Here is a 27,500-nt window from a genome sequence, read left to right on the forward strand (position 1 = left end):
AGTTGTGACTGGGAAGTGTTTTTTATAATTTGGGGAAAGTACGATGTCCGCTGCTAAACACATTTAGGGTCGACGCTGAAACATTGACAACATGCGTTCTAATTACGCACTGCTGATTGGCTGTTACATCGCTCTGAATACGCACTGCGGATTGACTGTTACATCGCTGTGAATATACACTGCTGATTGGCTTTGATTGTAACCAATCAGATGGTTGTGTGGGCGGGACAATGCTGGGTGCTCACTGCTCAGACAGAGGCAGAAAGCAGAGCAGCTTGTTAAGACTTTAGCTTACAAACTCGTTCGATACACCTCCGAACCGGACCGAAACCCCTGTACTGAAACGGTTCAATACAAACACATGTACCGTTACACCCCTAATATATATGTATATATATGTACAAACACACACAAACACACATATATATATATATTTTTTTCTCAGTCCAAATAAGTGTTTGATGAGCATTCCTCAACTTTCTCTGTCTTTTTTGCTACTTGTGCCAGCTTTCTTGAAACATGTTGCCGGCATCAAATTGCAAATGAGCTAATATTTACAAAAAATAACAAAGTTTACCAGTTCCAGCATTGAATATATTGTCTTTGCAGTCTATTCAATTGAATACAGGTTGGAAAGAATTTGAATTTCTGTTTTTATTTATGATTTACACAACATGGTTTTGGGTTTTGTATATATTTATTTTTTTAACTCAATATTTGATTTTTTTTAACCGATTAACAATTGTTACGAATAAGAACTGCGATTAATCAGAATATCTTTTTTTTGACATCCCAGACAAAACTGTTTTTTAACTTCACGCACCATATTTCCGTCAGTTTCTTCTTCCTCTTCTTCCTCTTTGTGCTCTTCAATCTCCTCTGTCACCTCAGCCTTGGCCTCAGCTATAATTTCCCTCAAAGGTTTGCTGTCCGTCACACTGGACACAAATGAATGCTGCGCAAAAAAACAAAAACAAAACAAGAAAAAACATCAAATATTTCAACACCCAATACACAAGGTATGTTTATCGTTCCTCCTTGAGATAGTCGCAACTTTAAATGTTTGATTTCACTTAAGTTTTTTTCTCAAAAATTACAATAGATGGACAGATAGATAGATCGATAGACAGATAGATAGATAGATAGATAGATGGATAGATAAGATGGATAGATAGATAGATACATAGATAGATAGATAGGTAGATGGATAGATAGATAGATAGATAGATAGATGGATAGATAGATAGATAGATAGATAGAGAGATAGATAGATAGATAGATGGATAGATAAGATGGATAGATAGATAGATAGATAGATAGATAAATAGATAGATAGATAGATAGATAGATAGATAGATAGATAGATAGATAGATAGATAGATGGATGATGGATAGACGATGTATAGAGAGATATTTATTGATTCTTTCAAGAGTTTTTCCTCAGGAAAAAAAAAATTTCGGCAGCAGTTTACAAAATATGGATTGAATTTAAAAAATAATGAGTAAATAATGGGGGTATAAATGGAAATAAAATAGAAAATTAAATAATAAGAATAAGATTACAAAGCAACAATAAGAATACAAACAAAACAGTAAAAATAAGAATATAACGATAGAATAGAGGTAGAAGTTGCTGTTTTTGTAGGTGTTTTCTACGATACAATTTTTAATATTACTGTATTTATTACTTGGTTGTTTGTTTATTAAATATTTGCAAGGATTAGCAAGTATGTGGTGAACAAGGATTACAGTGTATTTTCTGGAGCAGAGGTCAGTGTAACTGGGAGGAAAAAGTTATGAGAGTAATATTTAAGAGGGCACCTGCAGAAGTTGTGTTGCACTCCACCTGCTGTCTACGTTTTTGTCCACACATCGCTTTAAGAAATCATTGAATTCTGGAGTCCTAAAAGAATTTCAAAGAAGAAAGTTACACATTACATAACAATAGCGGTAAACCATTTTTCCCAATATAAACAACTCAAAATCTAAGGAACACTTTATCAACCTCAAGTACTGCAACCTTTCACATATGGAGTTACACATTTCTGAAATACAGACACCGTTTCCAAATCAGTTGGGAAATTGTGTTAGATGTAAATATAAACAGAATACAATTATTTGCAAATCATTTTCAACCCATATTCAGTTGAATATGCTACAAAGAAAATATATTTGATTTTCAAACTGATAAACATTTTTTTTTGCAAATAATCATTACCTTATTACATTTTTTTTTTTTTTTTTTTCCAAGATGGCGCTGCTGTAGTGGCTGCTGTTGGCAGGAGCTCTGTGCTCTTGTGTCATCCTTTTGTGTTTCCCTCTTGTTTTCATGTCTTATTATATTTTTTTGCCTTTTGGTCCTGGACCCTTTGGGACTGTGTGACAAAGGGTGCCACTTTCGTGACCTCTGTGGTGCTTTTTTGTGGACTTCTGATCTGCCTCCTGGGAGCCTTTTGGCCATGGAGACCAGCTGCTGGGTGTCTGCCACACCGGAGTCGATTTGGAGGGACTGGCGGATATGTGGATGAGGGGACAGGACTGCAGAGTTTGGAGGGACTGGAGGAGATGCGGATGAGGGGACAGGACTGCAGAGTTTGGAGGGACTGGAGGAGATGCGGGTGAGGGGACAGTCATGCAGAGCTAGCACTGAGCGCTGGGACGGAGAGGCTTCGTGGTGTCTTGGCTGGGTGAGCAGGTGTCGGACATCTCAGTCACCTTGGACGTATCCTCGCTCATCCATGCGGACTGGACACTGGCCGAAAGTGGAGTCGGCTGTCTTGGTTGCTTTGTTGGGTCTGCTCCTGTCTCTGGCCATGCTCCCTCCACCCCAGCGGACGATGGCGTAGAACACCGCAGAGGCCACCACAGTGGATATGTTTCTTTGACTTTTTATTCATAGCTGTATGTAGAAGTGTCTGGTAGTATCTGCTGCTTTAATGTCTTTAATGTCCTCTGTGTTCTTTGATGTTTGATGTTTCCCTCTAACACACATGGAAGAGGGATGTGTACCATGGCTATGAGTTTTTTGTTTGTTTTTTTCCCCTTGGCCTCAGTCTGCACCTCCTCTCCAGGGCACACACAGGCTGAGACCGATTTTTTTAATTTTATTTTAATCTTCTATTTTTTTCTCCCATCCCACCCCCGTCTTTGTTTACCTGTATCTCATCTTTTTTGTAAGGGGCGCTGGAAGCCGGCAGACCCGTCAGCGATCCTGTTCTGTCTCCCTGTAATGTTTGTCTAAACTTTAATGGGATTGTGCTGAAAATTTTAATTTTCCTGAAGGAACTCTCCTGACGGAATAAATAAAGTACTATCTAATTTAATCTAATCTAATCTTTAGAATTGGATGCCAGCAACACGTGCCAAAGTAGTTGGGAAACGGCATGTGTTACATCAACTTTTCTTTTAACAACACTCAATAAACATTTGTGAACTGAGGAAATTAATTGTTGAAGCTTTGAAAGCGGAATTCTTTCCCATTCTTGTTTTATGTAGAGCTTTAGTCGTTCAACAGTCCGTGGTCTCCTCTGTCGTATTTTACGCTTCATAATGCGCAACACATTTTTGATGGGAGACAGGTTTGGACTGCAGGCGGGCCAGGAAAGTACCCGCACTCTTTTTTTACAAAGCCACTCTGTTGTAACACGTGCTGAATGTGGCCTGGCATTGTCTTGCTGAAATAAGCTGGGGCGTCCATGAAAAAGACGGCGCTTAGATGGCAGCATGTGTTGTTCCAAAACCTGTATGTACCTTTCAGCATTAACGGTGCCTTCACATATGTGTAAGTTACCCTTGCCTTGGGCACTAATGCACCCCCATACCACCACAGATGCTGGCTTTTGAACTTTGCGTCGATAACAGTCTGGATGGTTCGCTTTGCCTTTGGTCCGGATGACACAACGTCGAATATTTCCAAAAACAATTTGAAATGTGGACTCGTCCGACCACAGAACACTTTTCCACTTTGCATCAGTCCATCTTAGATGATCTCAGGCCCAGACAAGTCGACGGCGTTTCTGGATGTTGTTGATAAATGGCTTTCGCTTTGCATAGTAGAGCTTTAACTTGCACTTACAGATGTAGGGTCGAACTGTATTTAGTGACAGTGGTTTTTTGAAGTGTTAGTAAACGCATGTGGTGATAACTTTTAGAGATTGACGTCAGTTTTTGATACAGTACCGTCTGAGGGATCGAAGGTCACAGTCTTTCAATGTTGTTTTCCGGCCATGCCGCTTACGTGGACTGATTTCAACAGATTCTCTGAACCTTTTGATGATATTATGGACCGTAGATGTTGAAATCCCTAAATTTCTTGCAATTGCACTTTGAGAAACGTTGTTCTTAAACTGTTTGACTATTTGCTCACGCAGTTGTGGACAAGGGGGCGTACCTCGCCCCATCCTTTCTTGTGAAAGACTGAGGATTTTTTGGGAAGCTGTTTTTATACCCAATCATGGCACCCACCTGTTCCCAATTAGCCTGCACACCTGTGGGATGTTCCAAATAAGTGTTTGATGAGCATTCCTCAACTTTATCAGTATTTATTGCCACCTTTCCCAACTTCTTTGTCACGTATTGCTGGCATCAAATTCTAAAGTTAATGATTATTTGCCCAAAAAAGGTTATCAGTTTGAACATCAAATATGTTGTCTTTGTAGCAGTTTCAACTGAATATGGATTGAAAATGATCTGCAAATCATTGTATTCCGTTTATATTTACATCTAACACAATTTCCCAACTCATATGATATGATGGTGAATGCTTTGTTTAAAATGTTGAGCCAATTGCAATACCTTTTCACTTAGATTTATAATACCCTTAAGCACCTTTGCTTTATTACTTTATTTGTCACCAGTAAGTCGTGGTAACTGTTCACTGTTCAGTTTACCGAGACGAGTTAGAAGGACACCACACTCAATAATGAGACATTTACACAAATGTCAAATTTAGTTCACCTATAAAAAGTTACAATACATTTCAGGTTCATTCTGAAGTTGTACTTTGAAGTCCAATATAATGCGATATTTTGTGAGCAGTGCACTGTATTTGTTGATTTGACAGAACATGGGGAAATGGGCCGATATCAGCAAAAACCAAAAAACAAGTATCATTACATGGATGTGGAGTGTGGAGCAGCCAGCGCTGCCTGCCGGAGCAAAAGTCACCGCCGCTGTCCATGGTGCTGAAGACGAGCACCATCGGGCAGGGGCGGGGCATGTGCTGACGGCGAGACACAGCTGGCAGGTGATTGGATTTCACAGGTGGTACGTGTGAATCTAATCAACTGTTGTCTTTAACAGTGAGCGGTCGGGAGCAGGAGGAGGAGAGAGGCATGACCCAGAGGAGGGCTGAAAAGTCAAGTGTCATATGGATATTGTGGACAAAATAAAAACCTCCGGCTAGGAGGTAACTTCTAGAATGGATTTGCATGTAAAATGTGTGATACAATCTCTGATACAAGCATTTCTGCAGGCCAAGCAGGACAGCTAGTTAATGTTGAAATGTCTTCTAATAATCCCACAAGGTTGGTCTTTTCTTCTATTTTAGTCAAGTCATTTACAAAAGGTAAACATAGTATGCTATAGGCTAGTAGGACCTAGAAGCTACACAACAGCTAAGCACACAATAGCACACATGCCATTTATACCTAAGTGTCCTTAACTGAATAACTTTGCAGTCTAAAACAGCACATTTATCAATATAAACAAGGATCAAATAATTCTAGTTACATATTACTTACACATACTAAGTTTCCAAGGCATAAGCGTATTAAAATAGTAACCATGTAGTAAAAAACATGTCCGCATTATTCAACATGTGTTTAGTTTCATAATTTATGGTGGCCCAGGGTTTTCTGCAGCGCTTTGTTGTTAAGGTGGCAGCATTAACAACAAAGAGCCACCGCTTAAACTAAAATCTTAGCAAGCTGCTCAGCTTAGTTCTGCCTCTGCAGCACCCAGCATTGTCCCACCTACAGAACAATCTGATTGGTTAGACGCAGAGCAGTAACAGCCAATCAGCAGTGCGTATTCAGAGTGCATGTAACAGCCGATCAGCAGTGCGTAGTCAGAGCATGGGTAACTAGAACTGTTTTGTTTTTACTTTACGGAAAAAATATCGAGAAACATATCGTATATCACCATTCAGAAAATGGAGTGGAAAACACAAACAAAAGTTGTAGGCTTCTTCACGCGACAAAGCCGGCCTACTTTACCGCAGTCTGTAGTCTATTTCCCCCCCGCCCCCAGGCTGTGGGGGCAGCGACGAGGTGGTGACGTGATGGCGACAGGCAGCGTTACACCTATCCTTACACCCACCCAACCCCTTTCCCGGTCCCCTCCCCCTGGAGAGTCACCACCTTAACTAACACATTTTCTGGGGGAAACACTGGTGGTCACAAGGTGTAATGAGAGAAACAATTACCACTCCACTTCTACTTAAATGTGGCAGATCTTTAATCCAGACGTTTAAAATTGAATGGTTTTTTTTTATATACCTACCATTGTTCTCTGATTATTCCACTTGGTCAAACCTTTTCCCAACATTCCATCCTACAATAATAATGAATGTATAACGTATACCATATCAAATCAATATCAGTATCGACCAATACTGCAAGCTACAATATCAATCCATCCATCCATCCATTTTCTACCGCTTGTCCCTTCCAGAGTTGCGGGGGCTGCTGGAGCCTATCTCAGCTGCATTCGGGTGGAATATGGGAAGTGAAAAAGTTGTAATAGACACCTTTAAGATATTCCATAATGTAACATAATAAACAGCCTAATTGATATAAAAAAACACAAATGTGTAGGTATTGCAGAAAATCATTCAAATACAATTTACATGAGCGTTCTACACTTTGACTTACCAGCGGGATGGCTGCATCAGCGTTGGCGGTTCTGCCTTGGCTATTTTCAGAAGGACCCTCATGGGATTCATCTCATGGTTGGGTGGCTCAATCTGTGCCATCTCAATCAGGGTGACCCCGAGTGACCAAATGTCAGCTTTGTAGTCATATGGCCGATCCTTAGATGTCTCGCACATAACAACCTCTGGTGCCATCCTGCACGGAAAATGTGGCAGTGAGAATTAAGTTGGACAAAGAAGATTTGAAGTACAAAACCTGTTTATTATTCAAACTAATAAACTTGATTTTTATTTGCAAATAATAATGAACTTAGAATTTCATGGCTGCAACACGTGCCAAAGTAGTTGGGAAAGGGCATGTTCACCACTGTGTTACATCACCTTTTCTTTTAGCAACACTCAATAAACGTTTGGAAACTGAGGAAACTAATTGTTGAAGCTTTGAAAGTGGAATTCTTTCCCATTCTTGTTTTATGTAGAGCTTCAGTCGTTCAACAGTCCGGGGTCTCCGCTGTCGTATTTTATGCTTCATAATGCGCCACACATTTTCGATTAGAGACAGGTCTGGACTGGACGGCGCTTAGATGGCAGCATATGTTGTTCCAAAACCTGTTGGTACCTTTCAGTATTAATGGTGCCTTCACAGATGTGTAAGTTACCCATGCCTTGGGCACTAATGCACCCCCATACCATCACAGATGATGGCTTTTGAACTTTGCGTCGATAACAGTCTGGATGGTTCGCTTCCCCTTTGGTCCGGATGACACGATGTTGAATATTTCCAAAAACTATTTGAAATGTGGACTCGTCAGACCACAGAACACTTTTCCACTTTGCATCAGTCCATCTTAGATGATCTCAGGCCCAGAGAAGCCGGCGGCGTTTCTGGATGTTGTTTGACAAATGGCCTTCTCTTTGCATAGTAGAGCTTTAACTTGCACTTATAGATGTAGCGACCAACTGTATTTAGTGAAAGTGGTTTTCTGAAGTGTTCCTGAGCCCATGTGGTGATATCCTTTAGAGATTTGTGTCGTTTTTTTATACAGTGCCGTCTGAGGGATCAAAGGTCACGGTCATTCAATGTTGGTTTCCGTGGAGTGATTTCTCCAGATTCTCTGAAGCTTTTGATGATATTACGTGTTGAAATCCCTAAATTTCTTGCAATTGCACTTTGAGAAACGTTGTTCTTAAACTGTTTGACTAGTTCCTCACGCAGTTGTGGACAAAGGGGTGTACCTCGCCCCATACTTTCTTGCGAAAGACTGAGCATTTATTGGGAAGCTGTTTTTATACTCAATCATGGCACCCGCCTGTTCCCAATTAGCCTGCACACCTGTGGGATGTTCCAAATAAGTGTTTGATGAGCATTCTCAACTTTATCAGTATTTATTGCCACCTTTCCCAATTTCTTTGTCATGTGTTGGTGGCATCAAATTCTAAAGTTAATGAATATTTGCACAAAAAAAAAATATATCAGTTTGAACATCAAATATGTTGTCTTTGTAGCATATTCAATTGAATATGGGTTGAAAAGGATTTGCAAATCATTGTATTCCGTTTATATTTACATCTAACACAATTTCCCAACTCCTATGGAAACAGGGTTTGAAATTCAAACAAAATTGTCCAAAATATGTTTTTATTTGACACTTAACTCACCAGTATGGGGTTCCAATGAAGGAGTCTCTCCTTTGCAATGTTTTGATGTTTCTGGCAGACACACCAAAGTCAGCTGGAATACAAGCACAGTAGAAAAAAAACGGAATTTTGAACATTAATTACAATCTTAACGCTGTCCCACAATGAAAACAAAAGCCAAAGTTAAATACTGTATTGTTATAAAGAAGATTATAGGAATAATATTGTGCACTATATTTTACTATTGATACTCAGGTCTTAATTGCGTATCAAGAAAAAATGTATTTGTTTTTGAAGAAAAATGTAGACTTTGGGGAAGTCCTGATCAATTTTTTACGCCAATTTATTTTTGGTCCTTTTGCTGACAGAGGCAGATTGCAGGTAACGGTGTATACCAATACACAGTGTGAGCCGCTTCCCTAAATATTAATCCTCCAATGCAATAAATAAATTACGGGTCCTTTCATGATACTGCAATCTTTGTCTTCAGCGGGTCCTTCCACGACGCCGCCATCTTCACCTTCAGCAGGTCCTTCCACGACGCCGCCATCTTCGCCTTCAGCGGGTCCTTCCACGACACAACCATGTTCGTTGACAACGGGTCCTTCCACGACACCGCCACCTTAGTCTCCAATAGGCTCATCGCCGCATCTTGTCCTGGAGTCAGCTCCAGCATCATCGTCGCCTACGCAACCTCCAGCTTGCCTGCCACACAAGCGGCCATTAGGCGCCCGCCCGCGGCCCCATCGTAGGCCAAGAATGTGGCTGTTTCATCAGCTACTAGGCCCAGGAACCGGACTTGGATGGAGGCTGGTTGCGAGGACATATGGCCAGGCGACCCACCACCTAGTCCTCCCTCTGCCCTCCCGTGACTTTGGACTTGATCGGATTGTGTTTTTTCTGGGACATCTGGAATCCGTCCCTTGGGGAGGGGGGGGTATTCAGCAAAACAAGCATCCTTGACACTTGACTGCTGAAAGGATTTTATGGATCCTTACCCAGTTTAACATCACCGTTTAGAGTGAGCAGGATGTTGCCAGCCTTCAGGTCTCTGTGGATGATTTTATTGTCATGAAGGTAGACGAGAGCCTGCAGAGTCTGTCGGCACACCACCTTGATCTGAGGTTCTGTCAGCGGCCGCTCCAGTTCTACGGACGGACATACATGGACACTTAATATAGACCAAATAGAGTAACAGTGGAAGTGGACTCACCTAACATGATCGCGTCCACAGCGCCTCCTGCACAAAACTCAATGAGAATCTGCCAATGTGGGTAGAAAAACAGACAAAGTCAATTTTCTTAAATTTTTTAAATTTCCCACAATTATTCTTACATTTGCCTTTTTTGTTACTAAATATTTTACCTGGCAATGTCAGAAGAAAGTGGCAAAAGATAATATATTTTATAAAATGTTCCAAACCAAACACTTTAACAAACAAAAACATTCAAAATTTTGCATCTCACAAAAATTGACTATTAGGCGTAGGAATTAGTACTAAATTCACTACTTTTTTTGGTATCAACCAAATTCCGTCGGTAGTACCGGGTACCGATTCACGCAAAATCAAACAGTACCATATTTTGATATCTTTGTTTGCACGTGACATCACATTCAGTTGCGGACTTGGAACTGGCTCAAGCACTTTGGGGGCAAATAGGCATATAAACGTCGATAAATTATGTTGTAATTTTCCAAGCCAACAAATCAAACATGCCTGATGAAAAAGCTCTAAAAAAGTAATGCTTCCCTTTTCAAAATTTGTTAGCTCAATGCTACTTTACATTGGATATGCCACAGACATGCTACTGCTTAGCATTAACGATTTTACATGGCGTTTTTAACACCTCTAAAATTAGTCATCAAAACTATAAACTACAATGCATGTTACAATCAACCCGCTGGTATGTATTAAACGCAATGCTTACAGTACACACACTTTGTAGGGCTCAACAAAAGACTAGTCTGGCATATTCAACTTAATGGCAAAGACTACTTCCTGACTACAGCAACACACCGAGGACAAACATCTTATAGTTTTTGATCCCATTCCTATGTACTTACTAGCAGGGTACTTACTCGCTGCAGGGTTTCCACTACATGTAATTGATCGTGGTGTAGCGCCACGGCAAAATAAAAGCAGCAACACCTTAAAAAAAGAGGGTCTTTCCCGACAAAACAAATTAAAGTAATATACAGTTATGCTCATAGGTTTAAATACCCTGGGAGAATTTATGATTTCTTGAACATTCTTCAGAGAATATGAATGATAACACACAAACCTTTCTTCCACTCATGCTTATTGTTTGTGTGAAGCTATTTATTGGCAAACAACTGTGTTTACTCTTTTTAAATCAAAATGACAAAATAAAGTACCCAAATGACTTGGATGCACACTAAGGAGGCACTTGAAGAAAAATGGGCTGCATGGTCGAGTGGCCAAAAAGTTAAATTTTGGTCTCATCACTCCAAATTACTTTGTTCCAGAAGTTTTGAGGCTTGTCTCTGTGCTGTTTGGTGTAATGCAGCGAGATACTTTGTGACATTGGCGCAGACATGGCTTTCTTCTGGCAAGTCGACCGTGCAGCCCATTTTTCTTTAAGTGCCTCATTATTATGCATCTTGAAACAGCCTCACCACAATTTTTCAGAGAGTCCTGTATTTCAGCTGAAGTTATTTGTGGATTTTTCTTTGCATCTCGAACAATTTTCCTGGCTGTTGTGGCTAAAATGTTTGCTGGTCTACCTGAATCCCTCATTTTCCACTTCTTAATCAGCGTTTGAACACTGCTGATTGGTATTCTCAATTCCTCTGATACCTTTTTATACCACTTTCCTGTTTTATGCAGTTCAATTACTTTTTCTCGCAGATCCTCTGACAATTATTTTGCCTTCCCCATGACTGAGAATCCAGAAGCATCTATGCAGCACTGGATGAACAATGCATTGGTCTGTCAGAAGCCCAGAAACTCACTGACTTTTTATACACACACATTAATAACAAACAAACAGGTCACAGGTGAGGATTGGAACCTTGATTAGCCATTCAAACCTGTTTGTGTCAACTTTTGTGCATGTAATCAGATCAACGTCACTGGGGTATGTAAACTTTTGGGTCAGGGTCATTTGGGTAGTTTTCTTTTGTCATTTTGATTTAAAAAGAGTAAACACAGTTGTTTGCCAATAAATAGCTTCACACAACCACTAAGCATGAGTGGAAGAAAGGTTTTTGTGTTATCATTCATATAATCTCTGAAGAATGTCCAAGAAATCATAAATTCTCCCAGGGTATGTAAACCTATGAGCACGACTGTATAGTATGAATGGATACATAAAGCCTTTTATCTATGCACTATAAGCTACCGATGCACTGAAAATTTGGCTATCGAAAGACTTGGCTCACCTAAACAGCACTGCGGAAACAGGATATTGTGATGACGTAAACAAGACGCACGGAAGCAACATGTCTGTGACGTGGACGTACTTTAATATATCCGAGATATACCCACAGACAGTGATCTACAAAATGTGTAGCGTGCGATTGCTGTCCTGAAGTTGTTTAAAATCGAAAGCGATATTTGAACACATATAGAGGCTAAGTATTAGAACTGATGCTGGACCATTAATTGATTAACGTGGACCCCGACTTAAACAAGTTGAAAAACGTATTCGGGTGTTACCACTTAGTGGTCAATTGTACGGAATATGTACTGCACTGTGCAGTCTACTAATAAAAGTCTCAATCAAAAATCAATCAATCAATCAATCAATCAATCAATCAATCAATCAATCAAAACCACGGTTTCCCCCAGATTGCCAACATACACTATATTGCCAGAAGTATTTGGCCACCCATCCAAATGATCAGAATCAGGTGTATTAATCTCTTGGCCCGGCCACAGGTGTATAAAATCAAACACTTAGGTATGGAGACTGTTTCTACAAACATTTGTGAAAGAATGGACCGCTCTCAGGAGCTCAGTGATTTGCAGCGTGAAACTGTCATAGGAAAAAATTCACAGGTGCACAGCATTTGCGTGCCGGCCCAATCACATGATATCTACAGCTTTTCACGGACGCACACAAGTGAATGCATGCATACTTGGTCAACAGCGATACAGGTCACACTGAGGGTAGCCGTATAAACAACTTTAACACTGTTACAAATATGGGCCACGCTGTGAACCCACACCAAACAAGAATTACAAACACATTTCTAAAGAACATCCGCACCGTAACACAACATAAACACAACAGAACAAAAACCCAGAACCCCTTGCTGCAGCACTAACTCTTGCGGGAGCTACAATATACACCCCCCGCTAGCCCCTATCCCTCCAACCTCAACCCCGCCCACCTCAACCTCTTCATGCTCTCTCAGGGAGAGCATGTCCCAAATTCCAACCTGCTGTTTTGAGGTATTTTAAATAAAAAATAACGCACTTTGTGACTTCAATAATAAATATGGCAGAGCCATGATGGCATTTTTTTCCATAACTTGAGTTGATGTATTTTGGAAAACCTTGTTACATTGTTTAATGCATCCAGCGGGGCATCACAACAAAATTAGGCATAATAATGTGTTGATTCCACGACTATATATATCGGTAACGGTTGATATCGGAATCAGTAATTAAGAGTTGGACAACATCGGATATCGGCAAAAAAGCCATTATCGGACATCTCTATTTGCGAGGCCATTTTCAAGAAGGATATTTAAAGACAAACTACGTACATCTTGTGAGACGATGTCGGCCAACCCCGGAAGCTAGCTCAGCTGTTATGGCGATAAAATGGGGAAATGCCCCCATTTTCACTCGAATAAGCTGACGACGAGGGGTACCACTGGCGTCAAATAGGTGTTAAAAATTGTAAGTTCAAATATTTTATTTTTTCACTTTTAATATGTTTTTTGCTATTTTAATTTTGGCAGTACCACATACGATATGTTTTAATTGCTGATGCATTTTAATTGATTTTTAAATGAACCCGTTTTGTACACTGTTGAGGTGATCCAATTCCTAGTAGGGCGTAAATGTGTTCCTGTATAGTATTTCTCCAGCAATGGTCATGTGGTGACATAAATTGTGGTATTTTGAGAGGTAATAATAGAAGTCGGACATCACTGAAGGCCTAGGTGGAAAACGCACGGCCCGCCACTAATATATTCACAATACAATATTTTTTTTGCATGACTAAAACCCTCATTTACAAGGTTTTTAATTTTGCCGTGGCGATGCGCAACGATCATTTACATGTAGAGAAAACCCTGCGGACCATTAGTTGACCCGGTACCTGGGAACGCTTGCATTGGAAAATTGGAACAATAATTAGAGGCATTCCACTATGAATATGCTTGTTTGTCTGCCAAATGTTTGAGCCAGTGCAAAGTCTCAAACTGACGAAAATTGGTACCGTACGGTACTTTTAAAAGTAGTGACTTCAGTGCCCAGCTTTACTGGAGGCTTAGGAAATTTTAAGTAATGAATCAATATGTATACTTGTCTAATCCAAAGAATCTGGAGATAACTCTGGCTACAGTAATGCATGAATGAAGTACTCTGAGCTCTTAAAAGGCATTTAAAATCTTTTAACACGGCTGTTGCTGTAAGAGGATTAGCCCGGTTGGAGCTATATTGTAAAAATAGTTTCACACGGCTTCTAACTAGACCGCTTATGCTAGGCCTTAGACCTTCTGCTGTAAATAGGATTACAGTTTCTATGAATGCAGCACCTCGGGCATGGGGAATGTGGTTAAAGAATACCAGGTGAAGAACCTGGAACTAAAAGGTCTCTCAAAAGCTTAACTGCAGGTTCTAGCTACTTAATATTTCAGTTGTTGTTTAACCATTAGTTTAAGTAAAACCCGCTAGTCTTAAAATAAGTATTTTAAGCACATCACGTAAGAAAAGACAAACCCAAATATTTCAGAGAAGTTTAATAGCATTGTGCGATGCAGATAAGCTTTTCACGACTGAGCCACTTATTGGAACAAAGCCCTACGGTCACAACGCCTTAAAACAATCTTGGCTATTCAACATGCATACTGTTCTCGTCTTTCTGTAGGCGAGCTGTTGTTTTAGCAGCTGTTCTGCTGCACAATGGTCCTCACAGATTGGCGGCATCAACCATAGGAAAGTTGTTTTGTCTCTCAACTCAGTAGAAGCATTTAAGTCCCATCTTAAAACTTATTTGTATACTCTAGCCTTTAAATAGACCCCCTATTTTAGACCAGTTGATCTGCTGTTTCTTTTCTGCTCTAAGGGGGCATATCCGTAAGCGGAATTAAATTATGGAATGGACTAACTAAATAAGTCAAACAAAGCACCGATATGATTCAGTTTAAGAGACTGTTCCTACAACAGGTGTTTTTTTAAATAAAGATTATTTATGTATTTAATATTTGTTTACTTACTATGATATAGTATTTATTATTTATTCACTGTTGTGTTACAGAGAACAAGGAAATGGGACACAATTGCTACGGTATGAAAAGGGGTAGGATTACATAAACTCAGCTTCTTCCTACTTCTTTTCGGATGTGCTGTATTGAAACAACTGGGAATATGTGATGCATTACATTGTATCGTATGTATGTTCCAAATAAACTGAAACTGAAACTGAACTGAACTAAACAACATGACTGTAAATTGTTCGTTGCTTCTCTTGGACTGCTTTTTTTATGTCACACTCTCCCATGTTGACAAGACCGGGCGAGTGACCGCAGTAAAAAACTGTGCATATGACAATAAACAATCTTGAATCTTGAATTTTATCCGGGCCAGTAAAATATTTTGTTCTATAAACTTTGTAATTGTCAAAAATACAGAAAATTGTCAAACAAATGTTTGTTAAACCACGAATGGTAACATAAGCTAGCCCAGTGTTTTTCAACCTTTTTGAGCCAAGACACATTTTTTTCACTGGAAAAACTTCAGAGGCACACCACCAGCAGAAAATATTTAAAAAATCAAACCCAGCAGCCGATATTGAAAGTAAAAAGTTTTTGTCACAATTGTTGGATATGACTTTAAACCAGGGGTCAGCAACCTGCGGCTCTTTCTGTCTACATTATACACCCCGCTAACACCAAACCCCGCCCCCCAACCTCGCTCACCTCAACCGACGCAGGGAGGGGGCGTGGGGCGTTGGTAGCGGGTGTTTAATGTAGCCCGGAAGAGTAAGGGATACATGGGATTCTGGGTATTTGTTCTGTTGTGTTCATGTTGTGTTATGGTGCGGATTTTCTGATGAAATGTGTTTCTCAATCTTGTTTGGTGTGGGTTTACAGTGTGGCGCATATTAGTAACAGTGTTAAAGTTGTTTATATCTCAACCCTCAGTGTAACCTGTATGGCTGTTGAACAAGTATGCCTTGCAGTCACTTCCATGTGAGTACAGAAACCACATTCAACATGTGACTGGGCTGGCAAGCTGTCAGTTCAGGTTGTAGAGGGCGCTAAAGACAGTGTCATCATAACATGCCCTTGTTATTGTTGGTTGGGTGAAAATCAGTTGATACTTGCTCTCTAATTCGGAAGTCTCCCAGAAAAATTGCGTTGGCAAGTGTGCTGCTGTCAAGCGTCACTCATATAACACTCGCGGGCCGCACTAACATTTAATTTTCATATTAAGGTGTTTAATTTTCATATTAAGGTGTGACACCTGCTTTATACAAACACAAAGTAGAAAAAAAAACTCTGTATGCAGTATCATTTCATATTAATTTTAAAAGTGTTTTGTGGCTCCCATTGTTTTCTTTATTTTGTGAAACGGGTCAACGGGTCAAAATGGGGGCTTCACGGTGGCAGAGGGGTTAGTGCGTCTGCCTCACAATACGAAGGTCCTGCAGTCCTGGGTTCAATTCCAGGCTGAGGATCTTTCTGTGTGGAGTTTGCATGTTCTCCCCGTGAATGCGTGGGTTCCCTCCGGGTACTCCGGCTTCCTCCCACCTCCAAAGACATGCACCTGGGGATAGGTTGATTGGCAACACTAAATTGGCCCTAGTGTGTGAATGTGAGTGTGAATGTTGTCTGTCTATCTGTGTTGGCCCTGCGATGAGGTGGCGACTTGTCCAGGGTGTACCCCGCCTTCCGCCCGATTGTAGCTGAGATAGGCGCCAGCGCCCCCCGCGACCCCAAAAGGGAATAAGCGGTAGAAAATGGATGGATGGATGGAGGGTCAAAATGGCTCTTTGAGTGGTAAAGGTTGCCGGCCCCTGCTATAAACCATCACCAACCATGCATCACTATAGCTCTTGTCTCAAAGTAAGTGTACTGTCACCACCTGTCACAACACACAGACTTATTTGGAGTTTTTTGGGGTTTTCCTGTGTGTAGTGTTTTAGTTCTTGTCTTTCCCTCCTATTTTGGCGGCTTCTCCTGTTTTGTTGGTATTTTCCTGTAGCAGTTTCATGTCTTCCTTGACCGCTATCCCCCACACCTGTTTTGTTTTTAGCAATCAAGACTATTTAAGTTGTTTTTATCCTTCTTTGTGTAGACATGGTTGATTGTCATGTCGTATTTGAATGCACTTTGCGGACGCCGTCTCTGCTCCACACGCTGTACGTCTTTGCTGTCCTCCAACATTCTGTATTTGTTTACTTTGCAGTAGGGATGGGCGATATATCGATGTACTCGATATATCGCGGGTTTGTCTCTGTGAGATATACAAAATGACTATATTGTGATATTCGAGTAAATGTTCTCACACAGTTGCTTGTAGCTGCGGGCATTACACTACAGGCATTATATTACACTCTTTCTCGTCCCCCCTCCCAGAGACATAAACAAGCGCACCTTCTTACATATGTCAAACGTCAAACGTCCTCCCCGAGCAGTAAGGTAGTGACATGGGAAACATTAGCTGTGATGTTAACGGCCCGTTGTGAGTGGTAATACGAGAGAAAGAAGGTGGGAATCTGGTAACAAATGGAGGTACAATTTGATCCCAAGAAAAACAGCACGGGGTCCATCGTCTGGCAGTGGGAAAATGTTGAACAATTAATGCGGCAAAAGTGTTGCTACAAAAAGTGGCACATACTGCTAATTTGTAGCATCATTTGAAAAGTCACCCGCTACAGAATGAAGAGCGCGTGAAACTGCATGTCAACATCTCTGTTCGGTGCCACACCCACAAAATGCCGAAGCAACAATTTCCAGATCAACACCGCATTAAAAAAAAATCATCAACAGAAGGAGATAACGTTCGCAGGAACCTACCACATAGCAAATGACATACACTGTTTGATTTCATATTATGCAGCTAATTTTTATTTGACAGTTATGAAAATATCTTGTGTGACATCATGCACAAAAGTGCACTTCATTTGTTTTTAACTATAGTAGTGCACTTTAATTTAGTGTTGTTTTGATATGTCATCTTGATGACATCATGCACAAAAGTGCACTCATATAGCTTGTTTTAAAATTTCTCTGACAATCTTGCACTTTCTCTTTTGGAAATGTCATGAATGTTCGTGCCACAATTTTGGTCAATTGACTTAGTTGTGGTTTCCCTCTCTGCATGAAAGTTTAAAAGGAGCATATATTTTAATATATTTATATATTAATATAATAATATAATTATATATAAATATATAATATATTTAATATATATTTTAATTTTCCTGAAGGAACTCTCCTGAAGGAATCAATAAAGTACTATCTATCTATCTATCTATCTATCTATCTATATTAATGCAGTATGAAGAAGAATGTTTTAATGTACACACATAGAATCATCATATTCCTGTGATTATATGCATCAAGTGTTCATTCAAGGCTCAGGCAAAATATGGAGATATATATTGTGTATCGTGACATTGCTCAAAAATATCAAGATATTAATAAAAGGCCATATCGCCCAGCCTTACTTTGCAGCCAGTTCAGTTTTAGTTTCATTCTGCATAGCCTTCCCGAACCTTCAATGCCCTTTCTAAGGGGCACTCTCATTTTGTTTATTTTTGGTTTAAGCATTAGATACCTTTTTACCTGCACCGTGAGTCCCGCTATCGTCTGCATATTCTGATCACGACAAAGCATTGTCGTCGTTCCCGACATTTACAAAGCAATTAACCACCTACTGATATGGAAGAGTATTACACAGTTACTCTGCCGAGCTCCAGACAGCACAGACACTCAACAACGGCACATTATTTGCGGATTAAAATGACTGGATTGCAAATAATATCCATCCATCCATTTTCTACCGCTTATTCCCTTTGGGGTTGCGGGGGGCGCTGGTGCCTATCTCAGCTACAATCGGGCGGAAGGCGGAGTACACCTTGGACAAGTTGCCACCTCATCGCAGGAAAAAAAGATATAAAAATAACTAAAAACTTGTTGAAAAATAAACAAGTGATTCAATTATGAATAAAGATTTCTACGCATAGAATTAATCATCAACTTAAAGTGCCCTCTTTGGGGATTGTAATAGATATCCATCTGGATTCATGAACTTAATTCTAAACATTTCTTCACAAAAAAATAAATCTTTAACAACAATATTTATGGAAAAATCTAGCTGTCAACACTATTTTAACCCAATTAGGTGAAATTACATAATCTCCCACGGTACACCAGATTGTATTTCACGGCACTAGAAGTTGCAAACAGCGCCTTTAACCACAAATATCCAGCAAAATAATACAATTAATAATAACAGCTAAGTATCTGTCACTGTGTGACATAATGTGTGGCCTGACAGTAGATACTGTACAGGTCATATGAAGTTACAACAGTCTTTAGCCTGAGGAGACAATGTGGGCTTGAGTTTTTCATGTGTGGAAGGAAATACAGCCGTCTTATTGTGTGATCAAGTTCCATAGAAGCCCCGATAAACATCGCCAGTCGACCTTAGTCACTGTGTGAGTATTGTTTGGAAGGCAATGGTGAGGAAAATGAGGGACTGTAAAATGAAAATACCTAACTTGAATGTTTGATAGTTTAGATATTCTTATTTGCAATTTTTGCTAAGATATTCCAGATGTTTACGCAATTGGCCAAAATGAATGTGCATGTAATAGAAAATATAAAAAGCACATTCGTAAGTGTTCAAAAACTCAGGTGAAGCAATGCTGGCGTTTCAGGGGGCTGATAAAGGTTTCATGTGTTGAAACTAGGGCCGGGCGATATGGACTTTAATTAATATATCTCGATATTTTTAGGCAATGTCACCATACACGATACATATCTTGTAGGGGTGTAACGGTACACAAGAATTTCGGTTCGGTACGTACCTCGGTTTAGAGGTCCCGGTTCGGTTCATTTTCGGTACAGTAAGAAAACAAGAAATTATTAATTTTTTGGGTTATTTATTTACCAAATTTGTAAACAATGGCATAGCATACATATACACACAGGGTCCATTGCCAGGGTTTATGTGGTCAACATGTATAAAATAAAAACTAAATAAGGTAAGGCTCAGAATGGTTTTCTTAACAAAACCTTTCTACATATAAAGTGCTTTTTTTGATTGATTGATTTGAGACTTTTATTAGTAGATTGCACAGTACAATACATATTCCATACAATTGACCACTGAATGCTAACACCCCAATAAGTTTTTCAACTTGTTTAAGTCAGGGTGCACGTTCATCAACATTAAACTGTCTCAAGTTGTTACTCAGATTAAATAAAATGACAAAACTTTTCTACTACATATAAAAAGTGCAACATTAAACAGTTTGAAGTCAACTCAACCTTTTCTTTACCCCCCCCCCCAGCCTGGCTACCTTGGCAGTCAGAGGATATATGGACTTATTGTTTTTCCACCCGAGAAGTGGGTCAAAATCTAGTTTTTAATGCAATACAGCAACCCCCCAGCAACCCCGAACAGGACAAGCGGTAGAAGATGGATGGATGGTCTTAAATCTGCTGCTATAAAAACATTTGTTATTGCTTCAGCCCTGCCTGACTCGCCGAGGAGAGGCTGCTTGTATGACATCTGGGGACTGGTTGTATGTGAATGAAAAGAGATATATTGACCTTGACACTTCATTAATTATGTGATGTTCTCTCAACAGATGAGACATTACTTTCTTCAAAGACTTTTAGATAAAATTCAATTGGCATTTTCCACAACTCCAATAAATTTGGACTTTTTAGAATTTGTTTGTCGACAGGAGCTGTATCATCTTGATACATATTGACGATGACCCGCCCTGCTATACTTCTGTTTGGCCTTGAGCTTTTTTCACCTGACCAATCAAAAAGGAGGGGCCGTCTAAGCATACCCGCCCCCAAAGTGACAAAACGAAGACGGCGAGCGCACGTAGTGGAGAATCAGCGCGCGATAACAGATTTTATGCGCTTGGATTTTTGGCACTAATGTGACGCCATATCGGTGTCTCCTGGCTGATTGGGCGTGTGGCACCGAATGGAGAGGTTGACATGTGGAGTAAGCATTCTTCATTCTCTTGCAGGTGACTTTTCAAATGATGCTACATATTAGCAGTGCTGCTACTTTTTTTAGCAACGCTTTTGCCCCGCACCTGACAAATTACGGTTGTCTGTTCGACATGTTCCCACTTGAACCCAAACCACCGCCAGACAATGGACCCCCTGCTGTTTTTCTTGGGAATTAATTCTTCCTCCATTTGTTACCAAATTTGCACCTTCTGTCTCTCGTACTACCACTTGCATCACAACTAACGTTACCCATGCTGCTACCTCTCTGCTCCACGAGGAGCGTATACGTATGTGACATATGCAAGAAGGTGTGCTTGCTGTCTGTGAGAAGGAGAGACAAGAAAGAGCGAGAAGAAACTGCAGAGTAATGCCCGCGGGATAAAAGTAACTGCGTGAGAATGTATACTCGAATATCACGATATAATCATTTTCTATATCGCACAGAGACAAACGACTGATATATCGAGTATATCGCCCAGCCTTAAGTGACACCACCGATGAAAACATCGGCCCTGGAAAGAATGTCTGGATTGTGCTCCCCGACGAAGGTCTGCATGGGAGCCGAACAGCAGGTAAGGTGTAACAACATTATTACCTGTCACTCTTTATAAACGCCTTGTGCAGATCTGAAAACGTATTATTTAAATGTTTACTAGCATTTAAAGCAAAGGTGGTGGTACTAATCGCCACTAGAGATGTCCGATAAATGCTTTAAAATGTAATATCGGAAATTATCGGTATCAAAAAGTAAAATGTATGACTTTTTAAAACGCCACTGTACGGAGTGGTACACGGGCGTAGGAAGAAGTACAGAGCGCCAATAAACCTTATTATTGGCACTGCCTTTGCGTGCCGGCCCAATCACGTAATATGTATGGCTTTTCACACACACACACACACACACACACACACACACACACACACACACACACACACACACACACACACACACACACACACACACACACACACACACACACACACACACACACACACACACACACACACACACACACACACACACACACACACACACACACACACCACACACACACATGGTCAACAGCCATACAGGACACACTGAGAGTGGCCGTATAAATTGAACCCACACCAAAAAGAATAACAAACACATTTTGGGAGAACATCCTCACCGTAACATAACATAAACATAACAGAACAAATACCCAGAACCCCTTGCAGCATTAACTCTTCCGGGACACTACAATATACCCCCCCCCCCCCCCCCCCCCGCTACCCTCTCCCCAACTCAACCCCGCCCCCCCAATCCCGCCCATCTCAACCTCCTCATGCACTCTCAGGGAGAGCATGTCCCTAATTCCAAACTGCTGTTTTGAGGCACGTTAAAAAAAAAATAATGCACTTTGTGACTTCAATAATCCATGTTGGCATTTTTTTTTCATAACTTGAATAGGCTCCAGCGACGCCCCCGTGACCTCAAAAGGGACAAGCGGTAGAAAAATGGAGGGAAGGATGGAGTTGATTTATTTTTGGAAAACCTTGTTACATTGTTGAATGCATCCAGCGGGGCATGGCAAAAAAATTAGGCATAATAATGTGTTGATTCCACAACTATATATATCGGTTGACATTGGAATCGGTAATTAAGAGTTGGACAATATAGGAATATCGGCAAAAAAGCCACTATCGTGTGCACTTTGTATGTGTGTTTTGACACATTCAACATTACGCATCTCAGCTCTGTAGTCACCACTGCACGGCGGCATTCGGATGAAAGAATGGTCCCGCTCTTTTTCAAAGGTAGTATAGTACCGATTTCAATTGATTAGTATTGCAGTACTTTATTAGCACCCATAGACCGTACAACTCTACTACCAATATATTACTGTAAAAAAAAATAAGTCTACTGTAAAAACAGAAACATGAGAGGTATGATAAACATCTGTGATGATTAACAAGCGCATAGCTATTGAATTCTTCATATGTGAACTTTGGCCTTGATAAGATTGCGCACAGCAGGTAAAACACTGTATGTCTTCACCGCTCAAGGGTGCCGATCAATAGTTTTTATCGGTTTCAGACAAAAACACTTCAAGGCGATCTTATTTACGTGCCGAAGTCCTCCTTCAGGCCAAGCACCCTTTGACTGTCTTCTCCCCGTTGATTTTAGCGCTTCCATGTCGGAATCCGAATCAGATTCAGCTTTATTGGCCAAGCATGTTTAACATACAAGGAATTTTACTAGGTATACGAGTCTACTGACATATATCGGTTAAACCAGGGGTCGGCAACCCAAAACGTTGAAAAAGCTACATTGGACCGAAAATACAAAAAACAAATCTGTATGGCGCCGCAAAAAATGAAAAGCCTTATATAAGTGTGTGAAGGGGCGTGGCCTGCGGACCTGCAGCGAGGCGGGGTGTGAGATGGGCGACAGGTGCGTAGATGGCCTACCTGAGCCTGTTTGTCTGATCACCTGTCACTCTATAAAACGGCAGCAGCCTGGAAGGTAGTGGCTGGAGTGGTTGATGGTGGAGCGAAAACCCGAGCACGAGCGAGACGGAGACAAAGACGAGAGCTGATGGCTGAAAAGCACCCCAAAGAATGGTTCCGTCACAAGAGGCGATTGCTGGAAAGCAGAGCGAGTTTATTGAAAAATAAACAAAACCGCCAAGCCTGTCATGTCCATCCTTGGTGGTCCGAAGAACCACAAAGTGTTATAATGAAGACAACACATGATGTATTACCTATATTATATGTGTCGCAAGATGAAGCAAATCTTCGTTGACAGAAATTTTTAAATGTTATATTTATTCTACACATGTTTACAACAAGGGCTTCATGGTCGCAGAAGGGTTAGTGCGTCTGCCTCACAATACGAAGTTCCTGCAGTTCTGGGTTCAAATCCAGGCTCGGGATCTTTCTGTGTGGAGTTTGCATGTTCTCCCCGTGAATGCGTAGGTTCCCTCCGGGTACTCCGGCTTCCTCCCACTTCCAAAGACATGCACCTGGGGATAGGTTGATTGGCAACACTAAATTGGTCCTAGTGTGTAAATGTGAGTGTGAATGTTGTCTGTCTATCTGTGTTGGCCCTGCGACGAGGTGGCGACTTGTCCAGGGTGTACGCCGCTTTCCGCCCGATTGTAGCTGAGATAGGCGCCAGCGCCCCCCGCGACCCCAAAAGGGAATAAGCGGTAGAAAATGGATGGATGGATGGTTACAACATTAGAAACTATTAGTAAATCAGGGGCTACTCAGAAGGTGAGTTAAATCCTGGAAATGACTGGCTTTTAATGTGTGTCCAAGTTAAAGGAAACGGCAGGCTGTCTTCTTCTAATAGTTTTATTACAATCTTTGGCAAGCTAGGTAATGTTTGCTGTGGTCTGGAATAAAGTGGCACACAAACAACTATCTAAAATGCAGCTAATATTACATACAAATAATGTGTCATGAGACACGCAAAACTAACTTATATACAAGGAGGATAATAGATTTTACATGTAAACAAACTGTTGTGTCACAGCCTACACTATGGTGACTTCAAGAACCGCCGAAATTAGTAGGACAAAACGATGTGGACCAAACAGTCTCATCAGTGAAGCATACACGCAAACGTATTAAACAGTGGGCTTTCTAACAATTGGGAAGGTTTGTGCCATGTTTGTCCTCAAACAAAAAACATAATAAAACAAAAAAAATATTTCCCCTCACCCATCTTATTCCATTTTCAATATTTAAAAAAAAAAATATTGCTAAACCCTGGGTTAGACCTGTACTCTACTTTTTTATTAGAAATGGTATCAGCGGAAGATTTTATCATGCATATGAATGTATGAGCCAGTCTGAATCACAACAAGAGGATAGAGAACAAAAGGGACCTTATTGACTACAATGTCAGACTGCAACTGAATAAAAATGGCAAATGTGTGTATTTTTATTTGGTAAATACGGAGATATCCGCTGACAAACTAAGACAAAATACATCACTAAAGTCTCAAATTCTAAACCGCTCATTTGGAGACAGTTTGGACGAAAGGTAATATTGTAGGGCTGGGCGATATATCGATATAGGTGATATATCGTGGATTTGTCTCTGTGCGATATAGAAAATGACTGTATCGTACATTTTTATGTCTCCTTCTCACAGACAGCAAGCGCACCTTCTTACATACGTCACATACGTATACGCCCTCGCGGAGCACTGAGGTAGCAGCATGGGTAACGTTAGCTGTGGTGCGAGTGGTAATGCAAGAGAAAGAAGGTGCAAATCTGGTAACAAATGAAGGAAGAATTCATTCCCAAGAAAAACAGCAGGGAGTCCATCGTCTGGCGGTGGTTTGGCTTCAGGTGGGAATATGCCGAACAGACAACCATAATTTGTCAAGTGCAGGGGGAAAAGTGTTCCTACAAAAAGTAGCATTACTGCTAATATGTAGCATCATTTTAGAAGTCACCTGCTAGAGAATGAATTAATCCGTATATCAACATCTCCATTCGGTGCCACACGCCCACACCAGCAAAATCCCGAGGCAAACATTTCCACATCAACACCGTATGAAAAAAATTGTCAACAACCAAAAGAGAAACTATTGTAGTGGTGTTCTGTACAAAATGTGCACTTTAATTCAGTGTTGTTTTGATACGTCATCTTAGTGACATCATGCACTAAGGTGCACTAATAGCTTGTTTTAAAATGTCTCTGACAATCTTGCACTTTCTGTTTTGAAATGACATGAATGTTTGTGCCACTGCTTAATAACTGTTTAATAAATACAGCTTTGGTCAATTGACTTAGTTGTGATTTCCCTCTCTGCATGAAAGTTTAAAATGAGCATATATTGATACAGTATGAACAAGAATGTTTTCATGTAGACACATAGAATCATCATACTGCTGTGATTATATGTATCAAGTGTTCATTCAAGGCTAAGGCAAAATATCGAGATATATATCGTGTATCGTGACATGGGCTAAAAATATTGAGATATTAAAGGCCATATCGCCCAGCCCTATAATATTGTTTTATAAATATTGTATATAACAACAGATTTGACATTTTTGGGACTTATGGGGATCCTAAAAACACAAAAACAGGTAGCAACAGTTAAAAAAAAAGTTTATTTTGCACAATAGGGACCCTTTAAGTGCCATACAATTAAAATCCATTTCGTAATATTTTGCAAAGTTGCTGTTATGTTTAGGAAACATGAGTTGGACACACCGTTATCATTTCTTTCAATGTTGAACACACTTCTAAAAACAGGAATACATTGCTCAAATCTAAGCCTGGGCAATATATCAATTTTATCGATACATTTTATTATTTTATTGTTGCAGACGATTTAAAAAGGTAAAAATGATGATGTTCCTCTCTTCCGTAACCCTCGCCCGACCCCTTACTTTTTTAGCGGAGATTCACAGGCCGAGCAAAACATGGCAAATGCTAATGCTAACGAGAGCGAAAAGTTTGTTACAAAGAAAGGTGTTGCCAGTGCTTTAGATTTGCGGCCACAGGCGTGGAACAAGTGACCGCACGCTGCAAAGTTTCTTTAAAAAAAATAAGCATCACAACAAACTTATTCCAGCATCTGAAACAACATCAAGAATAGTGGGGGAAATGTGACGCTTAAGGAGGTGAATAAAATCGCACCAACAACAAACTGCGCCTAAAAATCAGCTTTCTGATTTCAAGATAACGTGTGATGAAAAAGGAAAGAACCAAATCATTGATTTTTAATAATTGTGATTTAAAAAAAAAAAAGGAATCCCCTTGCCTGTACGTGAGGTTCAGACTAGGGCTGGGCGATATGACCTTTTTTTAATATCTTGATATTTTAAGGCCATGTCACGATACACGATATATATCTCGATATTTTGCCTTAGCCTTGAATGAACTCTTGATGCATATAATCACAGCAGTATGATGATTATATGTGTCTACATTAAAACATTCTTCTTCATATTGCATTAATATATGCTCATTTAAACTATCATGCAGAGAAGGAAATCACAACTAAGTCAATTTAGCAAAACTGTATTTACTAAACAGTTATTAAGCAGTGGTACAAACATTCATGTCATTTTCAAAACAGAAAGTGCAAGATTGTCAGAGACATTTTAAAACAAGCTATTAGTGCACTTTTGTGCATGATGTCACTTAAATGCCATATCAAAACAACACTAAATTAAAGTGCACTTTTTGTACAGAACACCACTACAATAGTTTACAACAAAAAAAGTGCACTTTTGTGCATGATGTCACACAAGATATTTCAATAACTGTCAAATAAAAATGAGCTGCATAATAGGAACTCATATAGTGTATGTCCTTCTCTATGTGGTAGGATCCTGTGGACGTGATCTCCTTTTGTTGTTGACTAATTTTTCATACGGTGTTGATCTGGAAATGTATGCCTCGGCATTTTAATGGTGTGGGCGTGTGGCACCGAATGGAGATGTTGATATGCGGAAAGAGCACTCTTCATTTTCTAGCAGGTGACTTTTCAAATGATTTTACATATTAGCAGTAATGCTACTCTTTGTAGGAACACTTTTGCCCCACACTTGACAAATTACGGTTGTCTGTTCGACATGTTCCCACTTG

The 27,500-nt window shown here is 40.2% G+C and overlaps 1 protein-coding gene across 2 annotated transcripts in view; it reads right to left on the reverse strand.

The window, feature by feature from the left end:
- LOC133557349 (serine/threonine-protein kinase 10-like) overlaps positions 1 to 27,500 on the reverse strand; it is a 128,210-nt gene that overhangs the window by 92,059 nt on the left and 8,651 nt on the right. For both annotated transcript variants that reach the window (XR_009807751.1, XM_061907753.1), the window contains exons 3-8: positions 9,723 to 9,771; positions 9,508 to 9,657; positions 8,531 to 8,603; positions 6,873 to 7,067; positions 1,822 to 1,903; positions 824 to 955 (exon numbers count right to left, since the gene is read on the reverse strand). Coding sequence is in view for 1 of the 2 variants with exons in the window: in XM_061907753.1 (XP_061763737.1) it covers positions 824 to 955; positions 1,822 to 1,903; positions 6,873 to 7,067; positions 8,531 to 8,603; positions 9,508 to 9,657; positions 9,723 to 9,771 (681 nt within the window). In the remaining variant the exon portion in view is untranslated. The remainder of the gene's footprint in view (positions 1 to 823; positions 956 to 1,821; positions 1,904 to 6,872; positions 7,068 to 8,530; positions 8,604 to 9,507; positions 9,658 to 9,722; positions 9,772 to 27,500) is intronic.

The sequence above is a fragment of the Nerophis ophidion genome, linkage group LG01 (assembly GCF_033978795.1).
Source record: "Nerophis ophidion isolate RoL-2023_Sa linkage group LG01, RoL_Noph_v1.0, whole genome shotgun sequence".
NCBI classification, from domain to species: Eukaryota; Metazoa; Chordata; class Actinopteri; order Syngnathiformes; family Syngnathidae; genus Nerophis; species Nerophis ophidion.